Raw genomic sequence first — 23,870 nt, forward strand, 5'->3', positions numbered from 1 at the left:
TATAGGCAGAGATTTTTTGAAAGAAAGTAAAGCTAAGATAGATTATGAAGATGAATCAATTACGTTAGGAGACAAAAAACTTTTCATTGAATATGGTGAAGATGATAAAGAGGGCAAGACCGCACTAAAATGCCTTAGCTCAAAATCATCCGAACAAGAAATTAAAAAGGGCAAGACCGCACCAAAATGCCTTAGCCCAAAGTCAATCGAAAAGAAAGAGGAAAAGGATGAGACCGCACAAGATTGCCTTAATCCACCTCTATCAGAAGATGACTCATTTAATTTTTCCATAAACAACGAACTTAGAGAATGCAACGAATTTCGTCTCGAACATTTAAATGAAGAGGAAAAGAAAGATTTAAAAAGGGTTTTGTTTGAATTCAAAGATATTCAGTACAAGGAAGGTGAAAATTTGACTTTTACTAGTACAATAAAACATTCAATACAAACAAAACACGAAGACCCGATATATAAAAAGCCATACAAATATGCGCAAGCTTTTGACGAAGAAGTTAATACACAAATTACTGAGATGATTAAACAAGGAATAATTCGAAAGTCGAAATCTCCTTATTGTTCACCAATCTGGATAGTCCCAAAGAAAAGCGATGCTTCAGGAAAGAAAAAATTCAGATTAGTAATAGATTATAGGAGTTTAAATGAAATCACAATAAACGATAAATTTCCGATCCCTAGAATGGATGAAATTCTAGACAAATTAGGAAAATGCCAATATTTTACAACACTCGATTTAGCCAAAGGCTTCCACCAAATTCAAATGGATGAAAATTCCATAGCAAAAACTGCATTTTCAACTAAACATGGGCATTATGAATATACCCGTATGCCATTTGGTCTTAAAAACGCCCCTGCAACTTTCCAAAGATGTATGAACAATCTCTTAGAAGATTTAATCTATAAAGATTGTTTAGTATACCTGGATGACATCATTATTTTCTCCACTTCATTGGAAGAACATATTTTGTCTCTTAAGAAAGTTTTTGGAAAATTAAGGAATGCCAATTTGAAATTACAATTGGATAAATGTGAATTCATGAAAAAGGAAACAGAATTTTTAGGTCATATCGTAACTACAAGTGGTATCAAACCTAATCCTAATAAAACCAATGCTATAACTAACTTTCCAATACCTAAGACCCCAAAACAAATAAAATCATTTTTAGGACTATGCGGCTTCTATCGCAAATTCATTCCTAATTTCGCTAATATTGTAAAACCAATGACAGTTAAATTAAAAAAAGGAGCAGTAATTGATATAAAGTGTAAAAATTACATAGAAGCATTCGAAAAATTAAAAGTACTTATTACTTCAGATCCAATACTTATTTATCCTGATTTCAGTAAAACATTTTCTTTAACAACTGATGCAAGTAATATAGCAATCGGTGCAGTGTTATCACAAAACCATAAACCCGTATGTTATGCAAGCAGAACTTTAAACGAACATGAAATCAATTATGCCACGATAGAAAAAGAATTGTTAGCGATCGTTTGGGCAACGAAATATTTCAGATCTTACTTATTCGGAAGACGTTTTGAAATACTCAGTGATCATAAACCTCTTGTTTGGCTGAATAATATCAAAGAACCAAACATGAAGTTACAGAGATGGAAAATAAAATTAAATGAATTTGATTACGAAATTAAATATTTACCCGGAAAAGAAAATTATGTAGCGGACGCTTTATCCCGAACCAAAATAGAAGAAAATATGTTAGGAGAAGTAGCCGAAAGTGTAGGCGCAACCGTACATAGTGCACAGGAAGACAACCAAAATTACATACCAATAACGGAACGACCATTCAATTATTTCCCTAGACAAATCGAATTAATAAAAGGAAATGAAGACCAAACGAACGTACAGCATTATTTTCATAAAATCAAAATCAAAATAACTTATAAAGAAATGACTGAAGACCTGGCAAAAGAAATAATTAAAGAATATTTATGTACAAAGAAAAGCGCTATTTACATGCACAATGACTCAGATTTCCCAACATTCCAGAAAGTTTTCGTAGAAATAATCAATTCTAATCATTTAACAAAATTAGTAAGATGCACAACTAAATTAGAAGATATCTTGACATACGCAGAATTCAAGGAGAAAATATTGGGAAGACATAAAGAACTATTACATCCAGGAATAGAAAAAACAATTAATTGGTTCAAAGAAAAATACTATTTCCCTGACCATCAAAACTTAATCCAGAACATTATTAACGAGTGCGAAATTTGTAACATATCTAAAACAGAACATAGAAACACAAAACTTTCTTTCGAAACCACCCCAGAAATACAAAACATCCGTGAAAAATACGTAATGGATTTTTATATAGTAGGTAATCAACAGTTTTTATCTTGTATTGACGTGTATTCAAAATTTGCTTCATTAGTAGAAATAACAAGTAAAGATTGGCTAGAAGCGAAAAGAGCAATAATGAAAGTATTTAATGAAATGGGAAAACCACAAGAAATTAAAGTAGATAAGGATTCAGCATTTATGTGTGTAGCTTTACACAACTGGTTAGATTCGGAAGGAGTAAAAATTCAGGTAACAACAAGTAAGAATGGTATATCAGACGTAGAAAGATTCCATAAGACAGTTAATGAAAAACTACGAATCATTGGAAGTGAGACAAATATTGAAAATAGGTACACTAAATTCGAGTTAATACTTTACATTTATAATCACAAAACAAAACATAATGCTACAAACAGAGTACCAGCCGATATTTTCATGTATGCAGGAACACCCGATTATGATACACAGGATAAGAAAATCAATAAGATTAATCAACTAAATAAAGACAGACATGATTATGAAATAGATACCAAATATAAGCAATCTCCGTTAGTAAAATCAAAAACAACTAACCCGTTTAAAAAGACAGGAAATATCAGACAAGTTGATGAGAAACATTTTGAAGAAACCAATAGAGGCAGGAAAATTACTCATTATAAATCTAAATTTAAAAAGAAAAAAATAATTAATAAAAGTAAATATAACAATTCCAGACAAACAGAAGAAACCTAATGGATTCAACAACCTCTATAAAATTATTATGTTTATGATTATATTAACTACTTCAATTCAAATGACGAATGGACAAAACATCGAAATAAATCCGATAAAAGCCCAAAATGGATACTTAATGTTTAAAACAGGCACGATAGACATTCCAACTAATTATGAGAATCACTTTATAAGCATAAATATTACGAAAACAGAACAAATCTTTGAGAAATTAGTAGAAGAAGCATGTGAATTCAAAGGAACATTGCAGATAGAATATTTAGTGGGAAAACTTCAACGAGAAATTAATGGTATTAAAATCGCAAAACGTAGCAAAAGAGGGTTGCTAAACATTGTAGGAACAACTTACAAATACTTATTTGGAACATTGGATCAGGATGATAAAGAAGAGTTAGAACAGAAAATCGATACACTAACTGAGAATAGTATTCAAAGTAATGATTTGAATAAGATTATTGATGTCGTAAACAATGGATTAGATTTAATCAACAAATTTAGAGACGAGGAAGAGAAAGAGCAACAGGCTAACGTCCTAATATTTAATCTACAACACTTCACAGAATACATAGAAGACATTGAGTTAGGAATGCAACTAACTAGACTTGGAATTTTTAACCCCAAACTTTTAAAACATGATAATTTAAAACAGGTGAATTCCGAGAAATTGCTTAAAATCAAAACTTCCACTTGGCTCAAAACTAATACAAATGAAATTCTGATTATGTCCCACATTCCTACCGAAATATTTAAAGCCCCTGTTTTCGAAATTATTCCCTACCCAGATGAAGACAATAACATACTAACAGAGAACACGATCAATAAGTATTTCCTACATGATGAAAAAGTATTTGATAAAGAAACAGGAAAGATTGTATTTGACGAATGTATAAATGGAATAATTAAACAAGAAAATACAGGTTGTAAATACACTAAAACTCATAAAAATTTTCAAATTGATTATATTGAACCAAATATTTTATTGACATGGAACATCCCTAAAACATTTTTAAATCAAAATTGCATTAATAAAGAAATTTCTATAAGCGGAAGTAACCTTATCAAAATCCTTAATTGTTCGGTTCAATTGAATGAATTTATCCTTTCAAATACAATGGCAGATTACACCCAAACAGTTTATGTCAGTAATAATGTAACAAAACTAGAACCGCTAGCATATATCCAAACAAAAGAAATTATAAAAACACACACAAAATATTATAATGTATTCCAAATAATAACAACAACTACTTTTATAATTACAATTATAAGTTTATCTTTGTATCTATTCTATAAGTTCAAAAGTTTACCGAAGAAACTAATTGTAAAATATGTAAAACCAAAGGAAGAAACACCAAAGATTCCAGAAATTGTAAACGATCAACCTAATATGAACATAGGAGAGCATCTCATGTTATACCCAAATCTATCGACCTGAGGACAGGCCAAATTCAAAGGTTGGGGGAGTGACATATCCATAGCATTATACATAAACTATGTAAATGTCCACACACCCACACACTCACACATACACATTAAGTATTTGTCAGAACTTACCCTTGAGACTTAGATTCAAATAGGCAAATGCACCGAACATGATCCTAGCCCAAATCAGACCTAAACATAATTGAGGATGGAAAAGTACTTATAAACAAAAATCCTCAGACTAAACAGACCGAGGGAAACATGCATTCAGCACGTTCCCATAATTCAGATCCCCAAACCCAATCGTAAAACTCAAATTTCGGGACCAAAGACAAAAACAAATTCAAAAGCAAGAATCCAAAGTCCAATCGGGAAAGTTCTCAGCCTAAACAATAAAACACACTCAATTAGAATAAACACACTCAAGTAAAGCTCGAAAGCTCCAAAACCGAGGTTTGATCGTAAAAGAAGTCAGAGTTAGGAGTGGAGTTCAGTTTAAGATCTACAAGTAGTAGGTTGGTGTTCTTCAAATAAAGAATATTTGTAACCAGTTGGACATAAGAAAAATAAAGATAATTTTTTTTATTGAAAACTTATGGTGCAAACATTTAATTATATATATATAGGCATTACCTTATATGGACAGGGCGGCGCAGCTGACAGTCGCATGGCGAATGAGCGAAGGAAAACAAAAAACGAAGCAAAACAACAGCGAAGCACAAAAACCAAAACAAAAATGTGTAAAAAATGATGAACGACGGGGGAGGCGAAATGGAGCAAAACAAAAGCGCAAAAATAAAAGTCCAAAGAGGATGGGTGGGGCGGGAGGAGAAGGCTGAAAGCTGGTCCATCAGAAGCAGCAGAAACATCCAAAAAAACAACAACAACAACACCATCAATGGGCGCGCCACTCAATCAACCCCACTTTGGGCTAAAGTGGGCGGGTGGTCGGTGATGAGATGGGGGGGAGGAGGGAGTTTATCCCGGCGAGTGGGTGGTGGTGGGTGCTGACTGCTTGACAACAATGAAGGCCAAGCATTGTCCAGGCCAAAAACTCCCAGGACCACTCCACTCAACCCCCCAAAAGCCATGTCCTTGTGTGTGTTTGCCAGCAAGCCTGTCCCAATTTTTTTTCCTTTTCGTTTACTCTATTTTTTCCACTTTTTATGCCTTTAATTTCTTTCTCTCTCTCACTCTTTCTTTATGTCCTTTCTGGTCCTTTTGGCCGCTGGTTCGTTGGGTAATTTTTTTACGGCCCGGTCGCCTGCTACAACTTTCTGACTGCTTGGTCGCTGGTCAGCCGCAGTTATTCTTTGGGGGCACCGGTCGCTGGACACGGGACTTTGGATGTTGGACACTCCAGGGAAACTGTTGCAGCAGTCACTGGTCACCGCTCTGGTCAAATAAATGCAATTGTGTTCCCTCCCCCTTCCCTCCTCCACAAATGGCCCACTCCTTTGAGCCTTGAGTGGACACCGAGCATAAATCCCTACCCCTCCATAGCTAGCAACCACCCAACCATCCACCACCCAATGGCTCCCGAAAAAGCTTCGCACTTTTGCTTGATTTTCACTTTTGGCGGCCCATTTCTTTTTTTACTTTGTTTTGACCATTTCTTCTCGCCCCAAAAATAAAAAGTAAAAGTAAATCCCACCACCCAACCGCCCAACCACCCAGGCACACATCGACTTTGGGTGGTCAGCCAGTGGGTGGTTTTTGGCCGGCTTGATGGGTGATGGGTGCAGGCGGCTTGGGCGCCTGTCGCGGCATTTATTGCCGCAATGTAGCCCCGGGGAGTTGATTCGTTTGCCTCTCCGCTGCTCATTTGCATCAAAATTTTTAATTGGAATTGGCGCTAGCAGTGGACAACGTTAAAGGATGGCGATAAAAGCCAGGACAGAGGTCCTGGCAATGATTCCAATTGATTGAAAGTGCTAAACTCATAAATAAATCAGCTCATGGTGGACTCTGACTAATAAACACCATGAATTGGCTAAGAGAGATGGCTAATGTGATTCCTTAAAGGCCATATACATACTTTTGGCATAATCGATGTATCAGCCAATTGTGTTGTCTACCAATATTTTACGATTTTATGCCTCATGGCACATTCGCTGGCCGCTTTATTGTTTGCCGTTTGTCTGGCACTGTCTCATTCTTATTGGTTGTGGCAGGCAGAGTTGTTCTTATTTTTTAGGCAACCGTTGAGAAAACACACAAAAGTTTGCCAGTTTTTTGTGGCACGTTTTTCCCATCCATTTTTTCCAAAGGGGGCCGCCACACACATGTGTGTGGGAGCGAGTACTAACGCTTTCAGCTACATTTCTCATTCGCTGCTGCGTTCCCATCAAGAAAACGAAAAAGTACATTTTTGCGGGCCTCGCTGATTGGTTGCACCCTCTGTTCATCTCGGAGCTTTTCCAGCCCCCATTCCCATCTACCAGCTGCCCCCTTGGTAGTTGCGAGAACAACACACACTCACATTTTTTTGTTTTAGCCGTAGACCAACACACCCGTTTTATTGTCTCTGCGATGTGGGTGGCTGCTGGGTGGCAGGGACTGGGGCAGTGGCATTGGCAGCTTCTCCACGGAAGCCCCTTCGAGTGTGTATCCAGCGAAGGAAACAGCTAAAGCGAGGTGATTGAAATACCTTTGATATGGTTATGAATTGGAAACTGAAATATAATGTTCTGATCCTTCGAGCCTTGCCATGCAATTACTTTATTCCGGCATATTTTCGCCATGTCTTTGTCTCCTAGAACATGCCACACTTTAGGTGCAACACTTTGGAATTAATATTCGTACTTTCAATTACCACTGACACTTGTCTATGCCGGCCGAGCCCAGTGAGGCAACACCCTCCCACCTACCACCTGGCCTCAAAGGAGAGGAGAGCCTACTGGCGGAGGCAACTAACACGCCCTATTGCAGTCCCCATTGCAATCCCAATGCGGAATGTAAAATGTCATTACCGCTGACATAAATGAATAGCCGCATTCATTGCATTTGGCAGCCAACAGCACCCAGCAATAGAGAGAGATGGACACAGAACGGGAAGAAAGAGACGGAAAACCACTGGCCACTAGCTTGGCTTCCATCTTAGATTGTTGTAATGGCCGCATTAGCGTTAATTAAAGCCAAGCACTCGAGTTTGCATAAGTCCGACAAGAATGTACTGCCAGGCCAGTGACAACTGAAAGGAATGTTATCGATGGTCGGGCGAACGGTAGTCCATTACCAGGATAAGCCATTCTAGTATTAAATTAACCAACTTGAGTAGATTTTAGGATTTTGGTAGCTACATTTATGGATATTTTAGGAAAAGTAGTTTGCCATTGAACTGGAAAATGAGGCAGCCAGACTGGCCCCAAGTGAACGTGCAACTCATATAACATTTCTAATTAAAATTTTGTGTAGAGCCCGGCTAGGAGGCCCCCCATCGTAGGAGAGGTTATTAACATATTTTCCATAACTGGAGGGAGTGTTTTTTGAGGAAACGGAGTCCAGTGGCAGAGTGTGTGGGTGGGTGTTATTTGTCCAGGCTGTTGGCCATTAGTTTGCCATGCAATCGGGCAACTTGTCCGAAAAACTGAGTTCGAAATCGTTGCCGCAATCAGGGCCGACATGCATGGTGTAAGTATGTATATGTGCAGGCATGGTCGCCTAAGTAGCTGCGCTGTCTTCATTAAAAATTGTGCACCCCCTAACAGGCAGCAGACGCTTAGCTACACTGCAAGAAAATACTATTTTCTACCTCAAAAAAGCCTACAAAATAGGTCCTTCCGATTTAACTTTCATTAGGGAATTTATCATTTATAATTACAGAATTTTTGGGGGCACAATTTTCCCTGTGCAGCTGTGGAAGTTGCAATGGTTTCACCGCCCACTCTTCGCCTCAAAAGGCAGCAACAAATCGGGCTTCATTCCTAATTTAAATGCAAATGAGATTCATTTGACGACGACGTCGTCCAGGCTGCAGCCATGGCCCTGCTTGGAAAAGCCCTACCCCAGTGCCTTGCCTTGCCACCCGCCCACTTGGTCATTGCCACACACTCTGGCACAAACAATGCCACAGACAGACGCACATTAACACACACCGAGGGGCAGACACACGAGTCTTCCCCAGTTCCTCCTTCTCCGGGCAGGATCTCGGCTTTCCAGGCTTTCTCCACTGCAGCTAGTGTGTTTTCTTTTGGGGCGTCCATCTACATTTATGCAAGTAGCTTAAATGGCTACAAAATGCGTTGCTTTTGCGAGATTTGTAGCATACATTAGGGCGCTGCCGTGTTGCAGGCCCGAACGTTGCATGTTGCAAGTGCGATTGCAAGTTGCAACCTCAAGCTCAACAATGGCGGCGGCGGTGGCCAACGTCGGCGTTACCCATCTCGCTTGCACCTGCTGCTGTCAGGCTGTCTGGACCGCAAATATAATCAGTCCGGAAATAAGCCATGCCCTTTGGATTTCTTGATTAGTGCGAAGCCCACAGAGAGAGACTTGGAGAGGGGGGAAAAAGGCTGCTAATTTGGGAAAATCCCAAACAGCAAACACCTTGAGCACTTTTTAGCAGTCCAATCAAACCGTTATCTAAGTAAATATTTCCCCAGCTGTTGTATGTACAAGCGTCCCGAAACTTATTACTCATGCGCCACGTTGCACCGAGCACCAATCAATATGCAGGCTATCAAATATTTAAACTAAAACTACAAAATAACAAAAATGGCTACGAAAATTTAACTCGAATATTTGAGTGTGTGCGAGCGAGATGCCTGCCGATGACAGAGAAAGAAAGCAGAAAGGGGGCAAGAGCAGGAGTAGGAGCAGGTGCCTCGACAAAGGGATTTTAATTGAGTGCAATGGCATGTGAGCGATATGTAAGGCGAGTCGGTGGGAAATTGCAGAGCGAGACAGTCGATAAGAAAGACAAAGGCAAAATCCAAGCAGCCATGCACCACCCACCCACACCCCACTATGCACCACTCCATATCAAACCACACTGGCCTAACCCACCCACATCCGATTTGTGTGCGGTCAAAATGCATTTTGAAGTTATGAATACACATATATCCTGTTGATTTTTGAAATTATCAAGTCTTAAAACCCACACACACAGACACAGACACTTCCAGATTGTCGAAAAGTGGGCAGCTGCCCGGCTGGGGTGGGGGCGGGCCTATCTGGCATGTGTTTGTGGCCGTTTTTTGCATGAATTATTAAATGCTGTGTAATTTATTTGATTGTGATTGTGCTGGGCTAGACTGTACTCGTCTGCACTGCAGGCCCTATACTGAGCATTTTCTGTGCCTGCACTCGTATTTGTTCGTATTTATTGCACTTAACTGTTTGGGGTTACATATAACAAGGCCTCAAGCCCGTACCTTCCCAGCCAACCCCTCCTATACTGTATTGTTGAAATCTTATGCATTTGTCATGAATTTGAAATATTTTCGGTCGGTTTGCTTCGTTTCCTCTCCGAGGCTTCCAGACTATGTGTGTGTTGCAGGCATAGGCTGGGCTGATGGGGGAACGCACCACCCACCCAAGGCTACCCACTGCTAACTGCATCCACTATTTGTCCATACACATTTGGGTTTTAAGCTATTTTTGTTGCAGCAATTTATTGATCAATATTTTAGCCTAGGCGTTGGTCATTAGTTAGTCTGGCCAGGACATCAAGGAGCCTACGTAGTGGCCAGAAAGTGCGTAGGTCTCCTACAAATGATTGTAGCTCATATCCAACTCGAATATGCAAGAGCCGGGAAGAATTTGTTGTGGTCAGAACAGGCTGCCAAGACAGCTTAATCAATATTTTAATATGAGCCATATCGATTGCGGCCTCGCAGCCCCCAATAACTCTTTTCACACCATTAGTTTCAAGTAAGTCCTAAAGGGCGCCTCGAGGGGGACAAGTTTGCCAACTATTACACCGACATATCCTTCGCGCTATCCTTATCCCGAACACAATCTAATTAACTGTCATTGTGTTAAAAAGACGCCAAACTGGCAACCAAAAACTCCGCGTCCCCGTCCCCATCCTCGGCCCGCCCTCTTTCTGTGGCCTGCCAGTTGAACAATGACAGTGCCTCTTCACCCTCCAACCCGCCCTCCACCCACCTGTTCCGTCAGTCGTTTGCGTGTCAGGCTCTTGCTACTTGCAGCCCCACAGCCCCAGCACCTCCCCCGGTCACGTCATTCGTTGCGCTAATACTAATGCGTTGGCAATAACAAAGGTTGCACATGCTCAGCCCCACACCCTCTCGACAGTCGCCCCGCGGGCACCCGAAGTTGCCAGAGTTGTTGGCAACTAATCAATAGAGCGAAATTTACGTTTAATTAAAAATGTCTGCGTGTGTAAACCGGGGCAGGTGGCAGAAAACAGAGGCCAGAAGCCAGCAACCAAAAGGCAGTGGGGCATGGGCTTCGAGCCGTGACATTAGCCCAACTGTCAGAAGGATAATTGCCAGGCTTAATATGCAATTAGAAACTGCAAAGCAAATCATAAGGACTTCTTATTATAAATCAAAGGCATAGCATATATGATGACTAAAGATTGAGTTCCAATTATCACAAACCATTATAATTTATCGACATTGAAATGCTTTACATAAGCAGCAGAGCCCTGCTCATCCCGGGCCAGCCACTTCCTTCCCCCGATTTCAAAAGTCCGAATGAAGCCGAATGTAATTAGAAATCCTTAGCAAACATACATATGTAAATGGCTGCTCCTTCCAGTAAATGGGTGGGTCTGTGTGGGGGGCCGAGGATTGCTGCTGCGGCTGCAGTTGGTTTGATGTGCAAAATGAAGACATTTGAATTTGCGGTTCGGGCTTGAGCACCGTAGGCTATAGATTTTCTTACGACACACAGCAGTATATGCAGGTGTTTGGGGTAAAAAGGGGTTACATAATGCACCCACCCACTTACTGACACACACACATATACCTGGTTGTGGCCTTTGTCTGCCCGCTGGCCATGCAAGTGGGTGGTTAGGTCGACTGGGTGGCTAGGCGGTTGGGTGGCATCTCAATATAAACTGCCTTCAACATTTAATTAGTGTGTTTTCGCATACAGACCCATCTTTGCATGTGTATGAGTGTGTGTGGGTATGCAAATGGCGATGGGCGCAACTGTACATGCTCACCCACACCCACCCACACACACACACTCACACACATATGAATGGTTTCTCTCTCGCTCTCTGTGCTCCCAAGACATTGATGTTTTGTCGGTTATGCAAATTCCATGCCAACACCTTTTCGGCCAAAGACTAAGACAAACTTAAGTGGGTGGCAGAGTGGGGCCAGCATAAGCCCCTCCACTGGCACAGGCATACACATACCACGCAAGGATGCCATACACATACACTCACAATTGCCTTTTATAATTAATTTTACAGTTAAGTGTATTTCAAGAAAGTTAAATTTACGTAAATTCGAAAATTTTGAAAGGCCATTGCCTTGGCCAGGACTGACACACACACACGTACACTTGGCCACAAGGGTTAAGGCCCTGCCAGACCCAAGGATAAAGAGAGATGCAAAGCGAGTGTTAGTCCGTGTGTCAGTGTGAGACATTGCTGCGGCTTGTGTCTGAGACATTTGACTGCTTTTTGGGCTAAGCCCTACTTCGCCCTCGGGCCCACTCCATGGCCAACACAAATTTTATTGAAATTGCCGGGACTCTGGGCCGAGAGTACAGGCTGGACTAAGCAACACTTACATTATGCAATCTAATTATGTCTTCGTCGGTGTGTGAGTGTGTGTGGGGCAAAATGGCTTCTCAGTCCATAAGTTTTGATAACTGAAGTCTAGAGAAACAAGGACTAAACTTCTTGGCTTGGCAAAAAGTATATATGATAAAAATAAAAAGTTAATATTATTAAAATAAATGGATTTCATAGTTCCAGTTTTGAAAAGAAAGCTAAAAGAAATCTAAATAAATAGAGTCTTGAGTAACTTTCTTTAAGGACCTAATTAGGATCTAGGAACCTAAGAAAATCAATTTCTTACCCCCGCATTGTCCTCATTAAATCGCTCGTCCTGCGACTAATGAAATCATTAAAATTGTTTAAAAGCAAATTTTCGTTGGCCAGGCAAAGCTTATAGTAGGATAGCTGCAAAATTTATGTGGCAACTGGAAACTATGTTTTGGCATTACACACGCACACAGAGACACCAAGACATATCTACGAATATGCATAGATATGTATGTATTTCTATATATACAAGCCTCCCCCCCCCCTCACACACATAGACACTCGGCAAAGGACATTGGCTTGAGTTAGGATCGGGGCCGAAGCCGAGGACAGACAGCAAAAGTTGCCAGTTGAAGGCAGAGGCAAATCCTTAAAAGCGGAGACACCACCTCCCCAGCCACCCAACAGCTCCAACCACCTCCTGTGACCAGAACTACCCCCGGCCCCACCTCATTTTGGCCGCGTGCGCTACTTAAACCCTTGCCGAAAACTATCCGCAAAGGGCTTTGGAGGGGATGGGGATGCGGGCGGACATTGGGGTGGCCAGACATCGAAAACATGATTTTAGTGTTTTCAAATTTGAATTTTAAACAAGTCATAATATAATTTGGCCAAGCAGTGGCTCCCCCCAGCCCATGTCCACTTGCCGGGCTTTAATCCGGCTACCTCCCTCCACACTGCCAGCCACTCCAGCTATCCCAGCGACGTCTATGGAAAATTAGCCGAAGCTCAGTCCGAGGCCCAAGCTCATTTTCCAGCTCGAAGTTTTTCTTGGCCACGCCGAAAATTGTGAAATTTAAATTAGATACAAAAGTATCTATAACTGGGGGAGTGGATGTGTGTGCGTGCCAACTAGCTCTCACGAAATATTGTAATTTTCTTGCAACTAAAGACGTAAACGGATATTAGCAGCAAATTAAGCCCTCCCATGTCCTGATTTTTCGTCTTCATTAGTGATGGGAGATATTAAGTAAATGAAATTGACTTTATAATATTAAATTATAGATCAACAAAAAGAGGAGAAACGGCTTTAAAGAAGCCTCTAAGGTCTTTAATTATCCTTATTATTTTGATCGATTTATCGAGATGATCGTTAGTTTTTGGAGCTGATTCTCCATCTCTCTAGTTATTGAATATGCTAGCTTGTCTAAAACTTAATAATAAGGATTAATTGATCAATAAAATAGGAGAAACTCCTTTAAAAAACTTTAACCTTTACGTTCTCAAACTATTATTCTTACTTTTATTGATTTATCGAAATGATCGATAGTTTTTTTAGTCCTTTTCCATCTCTCTCTGTAATAAGTAAATTGAAACTACTTTACCCACAACAGAAGCTCCTCGTTTTCGATTCGGGTTGCTGCCGTCTTGGGCTTTGGTCTGCTAAAAGGGTCTAAGTATATGGTTTAAATCATACTCGTGTCGACGTCAACTTGGCTACATTTTAAATATGCTTCCTTGGCCCTAGATGGCAGGTTGCACAGGGGTTAGTTTCTGTAGCTGAAAGGGGGGCTAAGAGGCTAAAGGGCGGCAGCTCAGTGTGTGGGCGGACATTTGTGGGGCGTTGTTATCGCCAAGTTGGCTGGCAAGCCATTTTCCATTCTAATTTCTAATTATTTCTTCATGTGTGTATGTGTGTGGGAGTGGAGTCGGGTGTTTGGTTGTCTGACCATCTGGGTGGGCCAAATCCTTCCCTGCCCATCCATCCCCCACTCTCTGATGTCTGTCTATGCGAATTAATTAAGTGTTTTCGTGCGCGGCCAAATCCTTCTGCGGTTCGGCTCTGCAAAACTTTTGAGGTCTTTGGAGCGAAGGCATTGGGGGAAAATCAATTATAAATTAAACATTTATTAAAGAAAGCGCACACATTGCCCAGGGGCAACGCAACCACTCCACATCCTTCCACTCAGGCCCCCTTCTAAATCGTCTTACCTTTCGGTTTCTTAGCCAAGCTCCTCAGCCTTGCCTATGCAAATCAGCAGCGGCATAAATAATGCGACATCATTATTTAGACAGAGGTAGGCGAAAGACTCGAATCCCCTTTTCGGATCCGACCAGAACATTTTTGCAGTCAGTCGGCTCAGTCAGCCGGCTATCCATCAATTATGTCTGCAGCTGGGCCATGGGGATGCCTTCGATGTCTTTTGGATTTCGATTGTCTTTGGGAGAAGCGTTTCTTCCGCTCCCCTTTTGATTATGCACATGCATTTCGGATCGTACATCAAACTCGAACGCGAATAAATGTGACGGCCTGTATGCATTCAAAAAAAAAAAACAAAAAACAAAAAAACAAAAAGCCAAAAACGAGAAAAAAAAAGATCAGGAGAATATGCTGATAGATGCCGGGTATAACTGATTTGTGTGTACCCGTATATATCTGAATTGGTAATTTGCTATAAAGCGACTTTAATATGGCACGCAGTTGCTGTGCTTCGTCGTCAGCTCCCCGCCCTCCGGACACACATTTTGCATACTCATCCGCAGTTGGGCAAACGTTTTGAATTACCATAGCTAAGTAGTAGCAACAGCCCCAGACACCGAAAGAAAAAACCCTCAAGATTGGTCGAAAAGATCGGTTTATTTTTTAGTTGGAATATTTCCGGTGGTTCTATTGAGGTGACAGTTGTTGGATCAGTTCCGGAATTCATAGTTGTGTTCGCTAACTCAGTACATACTCCATCGACACTCGGCGAAGGACAATCAAGACCGCTTAGAGACCGCTACCACCACAGTTGCCCTTCCGAGGACGGCCCTCCCGAGACTTAAGTTCACGGACCAGCTCGCATTGTGACGGAATGGCCAAGCAGTTGCACTCAATACGACGAGGAGGGCGGATCTTAGAACGTCGGCACTCAGAGAAGGCGGGGTATGGGGCCTTGACCTTTGTGCACGGCGTGACTCTTCGGGTGAGGGTGCAAAATACGGAACTCCGAACGGGCTTGCAGCCGGGAAGCTTAATCTTGGGACAGGGACCATCGGCAACTGTACACTCAGGCTCCACGCGGCATTCATCCGGCTTGAACGCTTTGCGCTTGCGGCGCGGGATTGGCGGACGAATGCCCTTCTCGAAGCAGCATATCTTCTTGGGCTTGATCTGGATGGGCGGACACTCCACCCAGGTCACCTGGTAATGGCGCTTGGCCTTGTCAGATATCTTGTAATAGCATTGGTCAAATGGAGGGAAACGATCGAAGCAGGGGTCATCGCAGCACTCGTCCGGCAAAGCGACCAGATGATGAAATTGAAACGGATCGTTATCCACCACCTTGCGGTTCTTTGACTCGTAGCGTGGATCTCCGCAGCCATGGAACTTGCCGCAGCCCCCTTCCTTGGCATCACTGCACTTCGGCGATGGATTATGGTCCGGAGTCTTGCCGTATCCACGCACCGACACCATCTTCGTTGCGGCACTTGGAAGAAGGCAGGCCCGTGCTCCCCCCATTAGTACACTGCGCAACATTGACATTTTTAGGGTGCTTCTCAGATTCGTACCGAATAATTACTAATATATTTAAACAACAACGAAAAGAAAAAACTCCGAAACCGAACAAATACCTTTTTTTTGAAAATTCCTAACTAAAATATTTAACCGAAAAAACAATTCAGCTCATGGAGCCGATGTTTAATTTAGAAAAATCTGAGACGAACTGAGCTGTACAGAAAGCAACATCTCCCTGGAGCACTAGAACTCCATTTCAAGGCATGCTTTTTAGGAAAATGTTGTTTTAATTGTCAAGTGTTGTATTATTTCTGGAAAGTTCTTTATGAATTATGGTATTATAGGCTAGAGAAAAACGAGTAAGCTATGGAAATTATCGAACATCTAGTTGGCGTTTGACTTCAGCTCAGACACTAACGTACTGAATAGCTTCAGTCTACGTTCAGTCCTCGGCCTAGTACTTTCTCGGACCTTTTTGGCTCTTTTAAACAAAATTTGTTAAAAAAAAACACAAAAATTTTCAAAATGTTTCAAATGTTGCGTCTGAAGTGTCGCTCGCTGGTGAACCGAAGCATGTTGCCGTGCATAGAGTCTCTGATGAATGCCTGTGCCCAGTTCAAGGGGGACTGGGCTAAGAATACTGGCCTGTTGCGCCAGGGGCAGTTCCCTAGCATCCTCCAACCTATCCAGATGCGGCGCTACAGCAGTGGCAAGAAGGGTAGTGAGCCGCCGGAATGCCCGGAACCAAGGCAGTGCGAATCTGAGAAGAAATCGGCTAACAGCTGCGGTCCTGCCCGCTTCAAGGGCACCATTTGCCAACAGGGTCAAGGCAAGAAGAAAAAGGAGCCCAAGGAAAAGCCCAAGAAGAAGTTGATCACGCCGGACCAACTAAAGATGCAATCGATGTGGTACGTTCCCGGGTGCGAGTATGAGAAAAAGTGTTATGTGCCCGCCCGTCTTGACATCAAGCATTACCGTGTATCGAATAAAGAGGAGCGCGAGTACCAGGTCACCTGGAACGAGTGTCCGCGGCTGCTCATCAAGCCCAGGAAGGTCTGTATCTACCAGAGGAGCTCGAAACCGAAGCGCTGCCGTAGAAAGCGTAAGGTGCCCGCTGCCACGGCCCGTCCATCGTTGCCGATGCTCAACCCGATGGAGTGCAAGAAGGCGGAAAAGCTGGAGTGTCCCCGGTGGGTCCTGCCCTGTTGCAAGCCAGTCCGTAACCCCCCCAGCTGTAAGCTCAACCGCACGATATCCAAGTGCAAGAAGATCAAAGCTCCGTATCCGAGCTTCTCCGAATGCAAGAAGGAGGCACTTAACGAGTCACCACCGGTCGAGTGCCAGTGCTTGCGAATTCCAATGGCTTGCGAGATGTGGGCCGAGTTGCGTCGCCGGATTGCCAGGGGAAAAGATCCTACAATTAAATGCGGTGAGGTCTAGGAGGCGACGACGGAACATTCATAGCAGGCAATGGACAAAGGCTGACAGTTCGATCGGAGTCCCTCTACCGCTCGCACCAAAATTATTTCAAGTTACCTTCCAGAACTATCTATCTCCAAACATAAACAGTGATCTGTGTCAACAAACCTGATCGTCTAATACCATTTCAAAAATTTAACATGCTGCTGAAACCTTTCGGAAAGTATATGCTCAGAAGCCTTATGCCAATCGTTACTACCCGCTGCTCGAGCTCTGGTGACTGCTCTACCCCTTCAAAATGTGATAACACTTCCAAGTCAAAATCCAAAGGAAAGGGAAAACCGGAACGCAGTTGCAAGCGATCTTCCAAAAAGAAAAACTGCTCGAAAGTGCCAACACCATTCCCCAGCTACTCGGAATGCAAGCGGAAGCCAACTGATCCAAAACCATCCAAGGAGTGCGATTGCTGGGATTTCGACAAGTGCTGAATACACCCGGTGCATTGGGAATCTCGCAGGTTGACATTCATTACGCTGCCAAATTTTAAATGAACAGGAACACTGAAGACTGAACAGGACAAAGACTCATTATGTGTATCTTGGCGATGGTAGCGCTGGAAGGCTAGGTGTTGTTTGCGAAGGCGAACAAAAATCAGTTATCTAGCCACCACTTTTATGGCTCCATCCAAGTATAATCTTTTTGAGAAATTAAAGAGCCCAAATGGTTAAAATTGTTTGCTTTTATTTTTGGGGGAACTATTTTCAGGATAATGGATATCGTAGAGATTCCAGTTGCCTTTTCTATTTAAAGTTTTTGTAGGGGCTCCCAAGATTAAGCTTTGTGGTCAAAAATTGACATCAAGAAAAGCTATTTTGTATATATGGTATTTTACGGATGCCAGGATTGTCGCACACGCTTTGTCAAATTTGAAGTAAATTCCACAGACTACTTTGATTATCAAATTCTTCCAAAATTCTCGATAAAACTGTGATTTGTTTCAAAACCCAGCAACCCATGAATTCCACTTCTAAACGTAGATATAGGAAGTTTCTTCCAAATTTTGATTCAGTTCCAAATTTATTCTACACCTATAACAACCAAGTTTCATTTCGCGCTTAGCTTATTTATTTATTTTTTCCTTTCTTTTTTTTTGGAACTTCTGGAATTTAAATATTATTTTTTTGTGAAATCAAAATTCTACAATTCAGTTATGAATTCGTCAAGGGCTTTGGTATGCAATTGCTGCAGGTTCTCCAGTCTGAAATGTACAAGGCCGGTCTTATCGCGGGGCATGAAGCAGCTCCGGATGGACGATATGTACTATAAGCCTGGTAGCTACCGAGAGCGCGTCTACCAACAAACCTGGGCAGAACAGTATATGACGGAGGAGCCGCAAGAGGAGCCAAGTTGTCGCCGCGAGGACAGTGGAAGCGAAAGGAGCCAAAGCCAAAGGACCCAAAATAGGCCTGGGAGCCGGACCGACCGCGAGTATGCCCAGAAAACGCGACAGGAGCACACCTACAGGATGGAGGAGGATGATATGTCGCGCTGGGATGACAACCGCTCACCTAGCAGCACTGGCCCTTCCTCCTCCCAGTCAGCGAGGCGCGGATTCCAGTATGCCACTTCTGCTTCGGAAGCCGTCTCAGATGGCGCAGGCACTGGAGATAGCATCGACTCCAGTACAGCCAATGCCATGATCATGAAGCCTGTGGGTCCTAGACGCCTCCAGAAGATCACAATACCAGCCAGCGAATTCATATCGAAATTTCTTTCGGATCAAAGGAAGAACAAGATGCGACACTACGAGGCAGAGGTGTTCTCCGATCGCATTGGACAGGAGGGATTCTACCTTGTCTGATCAGTCTGCCCCGCATAGCATGATGGCAAAATTAAGCTTAAATTTTTGCACAAAATCGTCGACCAGTTGTTAAATTTTATCTTTACAACCCAAAATTAGTTGCTACATTAGTGCTATTAAATCTATACTGTGAATTAAATGACTACATATATAAAAAAATATTATAATGGCTTGTTCTGAAATTTGGGATCAATAAAGGGGACTATTAATACTTTTTAAAATAACTGATTAGAAATTATATGGTTAATATATAAACAATTAATGAAAAATATAATATTGTATGTATAATATACATCTAAAAATTGGTATAACTAAATAGTTATTTAGCATAGGAAGAGAAGGGAAGCTAATTATATCCTAATGGTTGACAATGGGTTGTCTGTTGTTTTATATAGCAACGTACTACAAGTCATGGTACAATTATATTTTAAATAATTATGTATTGAACAATATTATTGTACCATGCTGCAAGTGGGCTTTTGTAAAACTGTCATTAAATATCTTGACTTTTATCAACTGAAATCCTTTGACAATCAGTTATTTTTCGGACTTCAACCGATGCTCACGATGAAAATTATCTTGTAACTCTATTTTGGCTTTCTTTTTTTTTTCCTATTGATTTCAAAACTTGTACGACTAATAGTTAGTATTGAGCATCGGTTGGTTTGGAATTCTATAACACGGTAGACATGTTTGTGATGAAGAGAACCGTGGGCAATATGCCGTCCATAATATTGTCCTGCAGCGCCTGGTCCAATAAATATATGCGGAATGCTTCTATGTCGAAAAGTGAAGATGACTATCCGATGCTAAAAGTGAGGAAGGATCTGAAGAAGAGAAAGAGCCCGGATCCAACCAAAAGAAACCCCGAAGATATATGCTGGATGGCGATGCGTCGCACCGAGTTCAAGTGTCGCTCCGATCCAGAGTTCAAGGTTCATAGTTTCATCGATGCCGGCAAGCTTTGTCTCGCGGATCCCTGCTTCGATAGATATCCGTCAGCAGATGCCATGTACTATAGGCCTTCCGACAAGTTAAGCCGCAAATATCAAAGGACTTGGAAAGAATGTATTCTCAGTAAGCCCAAGAGAAAGCCCGTGTGTACGCAAAAGCCCATCGTGTTTAAACGGCGACCCCGTAAAACCATGACATCGGGGTCATGTGCTACCTCTGCGTCGGGCAGCCGGGACTTGGGGCTGGCAGATTGTAAAAAAAAGGAAATTCGGTCCTGCCCCAAGGTCCGGCTGCCCTTCTGCAAGCCAGCCCTATCCGGTAAATGTTACCCTGGACGATCAATGTCGAAGTGCATCAGGCGTCGGACCAAGTACCCCTGCTTCTCGGACTGCGACAAAGAAAAAAGTCCAGATGCGAAACGCGTCGAATGCTTCTGCATTCAGCCTGCACCCTCCATGTGCGAGGTATGGAATCATTTTAGAATGAGAAAGTCGTAGATTGTCCCCCGTGATCGACTCAGTTTAGGGTCTTGTACTTGAAAATCTGTACCACTATAAATCCAAAATTCTTTCTTAAATAAAAAAAAACAGCAAACAGCTCTATTCTATAATATGGTTGATGGACAGGGGTCCCTTTGCTGACGTGTCAGATCTCCAGCAACTAGTTTTAATTTTATTTTCCACACTTTCGGTCAAGACCTGCCAAAATTTTAACATCATGTTCACCAGAAAGCTTCGCCTCCATCCGGTTCAGATCCATACCCTCTTCAGAAGCAGCAGGAGCCTGTACAATTGGGGCAACTACGATGCCAGCTCGGGCGAATGTTGCAAGGTGCGTGAAAAGGAGATAGCCTCCTGCATGACAGGAAAAGGTGTATGTCCTTGGCCGACGCAGGAAAACAAGTGTGTTGGCAGGAGTCTCTCAGCAAACTTTTTGGAGAAGGAATATCCCCAACGCCTCAAAGAAATCTACTCGCGGAGCAAAGGCGAGCCGGAGTGCGACTTAATAAAGCATGATGCAACACTTTACAAGCCGTCGGACAAGAGTCGTCGCTACCAACGCACCTGGGCCGAGTGTCCACTTATTTGGCTGCGTCCCAAGCCCTACTGCTGCCCGGATCCCGAGTATTATCCCGCGGGGAAGCGGCGACCGCACCCCCCGGCCGAGGCTCTTCCCACGGCCATCGAAAAGCACCTCCATCAAATGTCCCTCCTCTGCAAGGCCACTCTTATGGGGCCAGGCTGCCGACCAGGTCGTACTCCGCCCAGATGCTTTATAATTCGCAGGCCCACCAACTGTCAGAAGAAGGTCACCCCGATGCCCAGCTTCTCGGAGGCCTGCCGGCACCTGATGCCCAAAGACTGCCCCACCGAGTGCTTCTGTGGGGCACCGGCCAGCATGTGCGACGCCTGGACCGCTTACCACGAACGGGGTAGACTTAGAAAAGTCTGCAGTAGGCCCTTTATAGGGTTCACTCCCTTCAGACCCCGCATGCGCTTCCCATGGTAATGGAACTTGGCAAAGGAGATGGTTATGGAGAATCCCATCTGCTCACCATTGAGTAGGACTTCTTGGACTTGGCATTTAGGATAGATGCTCCGAGGCCTTCTATGAAAACCCCTGAGTTTTTAATTTTTTTTTTTCTGGTTTCTATTCAAAATTTGCTCCCAAATTATGAAGCTGCAGTCAGCCCTCCGCCTTATCTGCAGGCCAGTATGCAGGGGTCTAGCCTGCAAGGTGCCTTCCTTTCCTGATCCGCCATGCATCGATGCAGATCCCATGTGCCATCATGTGACCACGAGTGGCTGCCCAGGGGCCAGAAATGTGATAAACCGCGAGCTGCCGCGTGAGAAGTTCCTCGACAACTACGAAAAGTTGGTGGAGAAGTGCTGTATTTTGCGATCGGCCCACCGAGATCCATGCGCTGGTCAGAGGAGAAGGGAAAAGATTCCCAAAGAGCCGGAAGAACCCTTCCGATCGATGTGGGAGCCACCGTGCCGCACTGATCAGCAACCTTACTGTACGGATATGCTTCCGCGGTTCGATGCCATCTACTACACGCCGTCGAACAAGTGCCGGTGCTACCAGCGCACCTGGGTGGAGTGTCCGCCGCTGCGCCAGCGCATAAAAAAGGTGTGCTGCTTGGACGGCATAAAGCCGCCAGAGGTTCTCTACCGCATCAAGGAGGAGTGCCCCAAAACAGCATGCGAGCAGGACTACCAAAGGCTTAAAAGACTTTGCTCCGATGTGCACTACGATCAGGATCCAGCAGGCAAGTGTACCAAGACTTTCTGGCCCTGTTGCAGGCCGGCGCGTTGCGAAGTGCACTGTAGGGGTATAAAGCGCTCTTCCGGCTGCACCAAGCTGCGCACCCCCTATCCCTCGTTCTCGGAGCTGCGCCGAAGGTGGGCCCGCCCACGCCGACCCACTGAATGCTTCTGTCCCAAGCCCATTCCCCTGTGTGTGGCCCTCAGAGCGGGCAAGAGGATGGAGATCCTGAAGCTAAAGCATGTCTAGCCGGAGACCCAAATTCCAGCATAACTTTTGACTTCCTGGGCAAGACCGTAAAGACTAGTTGTCGTTACTGTCTTGCCCAGAAAGTCATGACTTAAAACTCAAAATTATAGCATTCCAGTTATTAGAATCCATTGAACATTAAAATACTTATTTTCAACTCTTATGATATTGTTATTTTTCAAGGATCGTACCACTTGGATTATTTTTCTCAGCGGTAAGTCAATATTTCTAAAAATTCCATAGCTATGGCCTTGCCATTAATTTCACACAACCCCACCCGTTCCGATTTACTTATTCCGGCGTGCAACTTTTTTTTTTATCAACCAAATAGCTTCCAAATCAAACGTTTTCATTCAAACAAACCAGAGAAAGCATTTAGAGAGCAGAAGAAGACACCAGCGACAGTTCGAGAGGATCGACAATGGCTGCCTCCGTTTTGGCCACAATTTGTGCCGAGCGCCTCACTAAACTGCTGGTCCGATACGCGCGTGCCCAGCCGCCGGTGGTACGCAACCACTCGCAGTGCGCCGCCCGGGTACTGAATCCCCTGCCCAAGTCCGAGGCCACCATGGCCTACCTGAAGCCGCTGACCACCGCCACCCAGGGCAAGAAATTGGCGGCACCCGCCGGCGAGTCCAGATTCGTCGGCAGATGGCATCAGTTGGGCGGCATCAATACCGGCATTGGCAATCGGTTCCAGCGCGGACGCAAGGCGGCACTTGGCTCCCCGTCCTGCCTTCCCATCCTGGGCTCCGGTAGCGGGACGAGACGTGTCCGAGGGAGCTTTCCGTCGAATACCGACACATCGATCGGCCTGGGGGATTGGAGAGATCAGAGGTCTACCCACTACCGACCATCATTGGTCAGCCTCTTTAAGAACCAGAGTACCCAGAACGCTCCCAGGAAACCCTTCGGACCGAACGCCCCTACATTCGATGGCCAAAAGCTGTATAGGGACTGCTACTAACTGGACACTAGTGGGTCCTCCTGATACTGCTGCCAAACTCAGGTGCAGCTCAGTCACAAATCTTTCAATGTGATTTGTGGCAGAGTTGCAAATGAGTGGGGCAGCAGTTATCCGAGTTGGGACCAGTTATCAATGTATTAAATATGTTTCGTGTCAAAAGATCATGGATTTTTTATATCAGGGCTTAATAAGCTATTGAGTAGCCGAAATAGATACGTAATGACAGCATAACCTTTTCAAGACATCTCAGATTTTAAACACTAC

The 23,870-nt window shown here is 43.4% G+C and overlaps 7 protein-coding genes across 8 annotated transcripts in view; 5 read left to right on the forward strand and 2 right to left on the reverse strand.

The window, feature by feature from the left end:
- Nucleotides 1-23,870, reverse strand: part of pdm3 (pou domain motif 3) — a 69,838-nt gene that overhangs the window by 13,766 nt on the left and 32,202 nt on the right. The gene's annotated exons all lie outside the window — the stretch shown is intronic.
- Nucleotides 15,009-16,107, reverse strand: LOC108131617 (uncharacterized). The gene has a single exon (XM_017250585.3). It carries the CDS (start codon nt 15,913-15,915, stop codon nt 15,160-15,162), a length of 756 nt encoding a protein of 251 aa, XP_017106074.1. The 5' UTR covers nt 15,916-16,107; the 3' UTR covers nt 15,009-15,159.
- LOC138926103 (uncharacterized) lies at nt 16,312-18,037 on the forward strand. Its single transcript, XM_070278807.1, has one exon. It carries the CDS (start codon nt 16,414-16,416, stop codon nt 17,326-17,328), a length of 915 nt encoding a protein of 304 aa, XP_070134908.1. The 5' UTR covers nt 16,312-16,413; the 3' UTR covers nt 17,329-18,037.
- On the forward strand, nt 18,380-19,327 carry LOC108131618 (uncharacterized). Its single transcript, XM_017250586.3, has one exon. The coding sequence runs from the start codon at nt 18,518-18,520 to the stop codon at nt 19,166-19,168; it is 651 nt and encodes a 216-aa protein (XP_017106075.3). The 5' UTR covers nt 18,380-18,517; the 3' UTR covers nt 19,169-19,327.
- LOC108131616 (uncharacterized) lies at nt 19,696-20,629 on the forward strand. Its single transcript, XM_017250584.3, has one exon. It carries the CDS (start codon nt 19,858-19,860, stop codon nt 20,617-20,619), a length of 762 nt encoding a protein of 253 aa, XP_017106073.2. The 5' UTR covers nt 19,696-19,857; the 3' UTR covers nt 20,620-20,629.
- Nucleotides 21,796-23,017, forward strand: LOC108131619 (uncharacterized). Its single transcript, XM_017250587.3, has 2 exons — nt 21,796-22,853; nt 22,971-23,017. Exon 1 carries the CDS (start codon nt 21,797-21,799, stop codon nt 22,637-22,639), a length of 843 nt encoding a protein of 280 aa, XP_017106076.3. The 5' UTR covers nt 21,796; the 3' UTR covers nt 22,640-22,853; nt 22,971-23,017.
- whip (whipple) lies at nt 22,900-23,837 on the forward strand. The gene has a single exon (XM_070278809.1). The coding sequence runs from the start codon at nt 23,061-23,063 to the stop codon at nt 23,604-23,606; it is 546 nt and encodes a 181-aa protein (XP_070134910.1). The 5' UTR covers nt 22,900-23,060; the 3' UTR covers nt 23,607-23,837.

Source organism: Drosophila bipectinata, chromosome 2R (genome assembly GCF_030179905.1).
Source record: "Drosophila bipectinata strain 14024-0381.07 chromosome 2R, DbipHiC1v2, whole genome shotgun sequence".
Lineage (NCBI taxonomy): Eukaryota > Metazoa > Arthropoda > Insecta > Diptera > Drosophilidae > Drosophila > Drosophila bipectinata.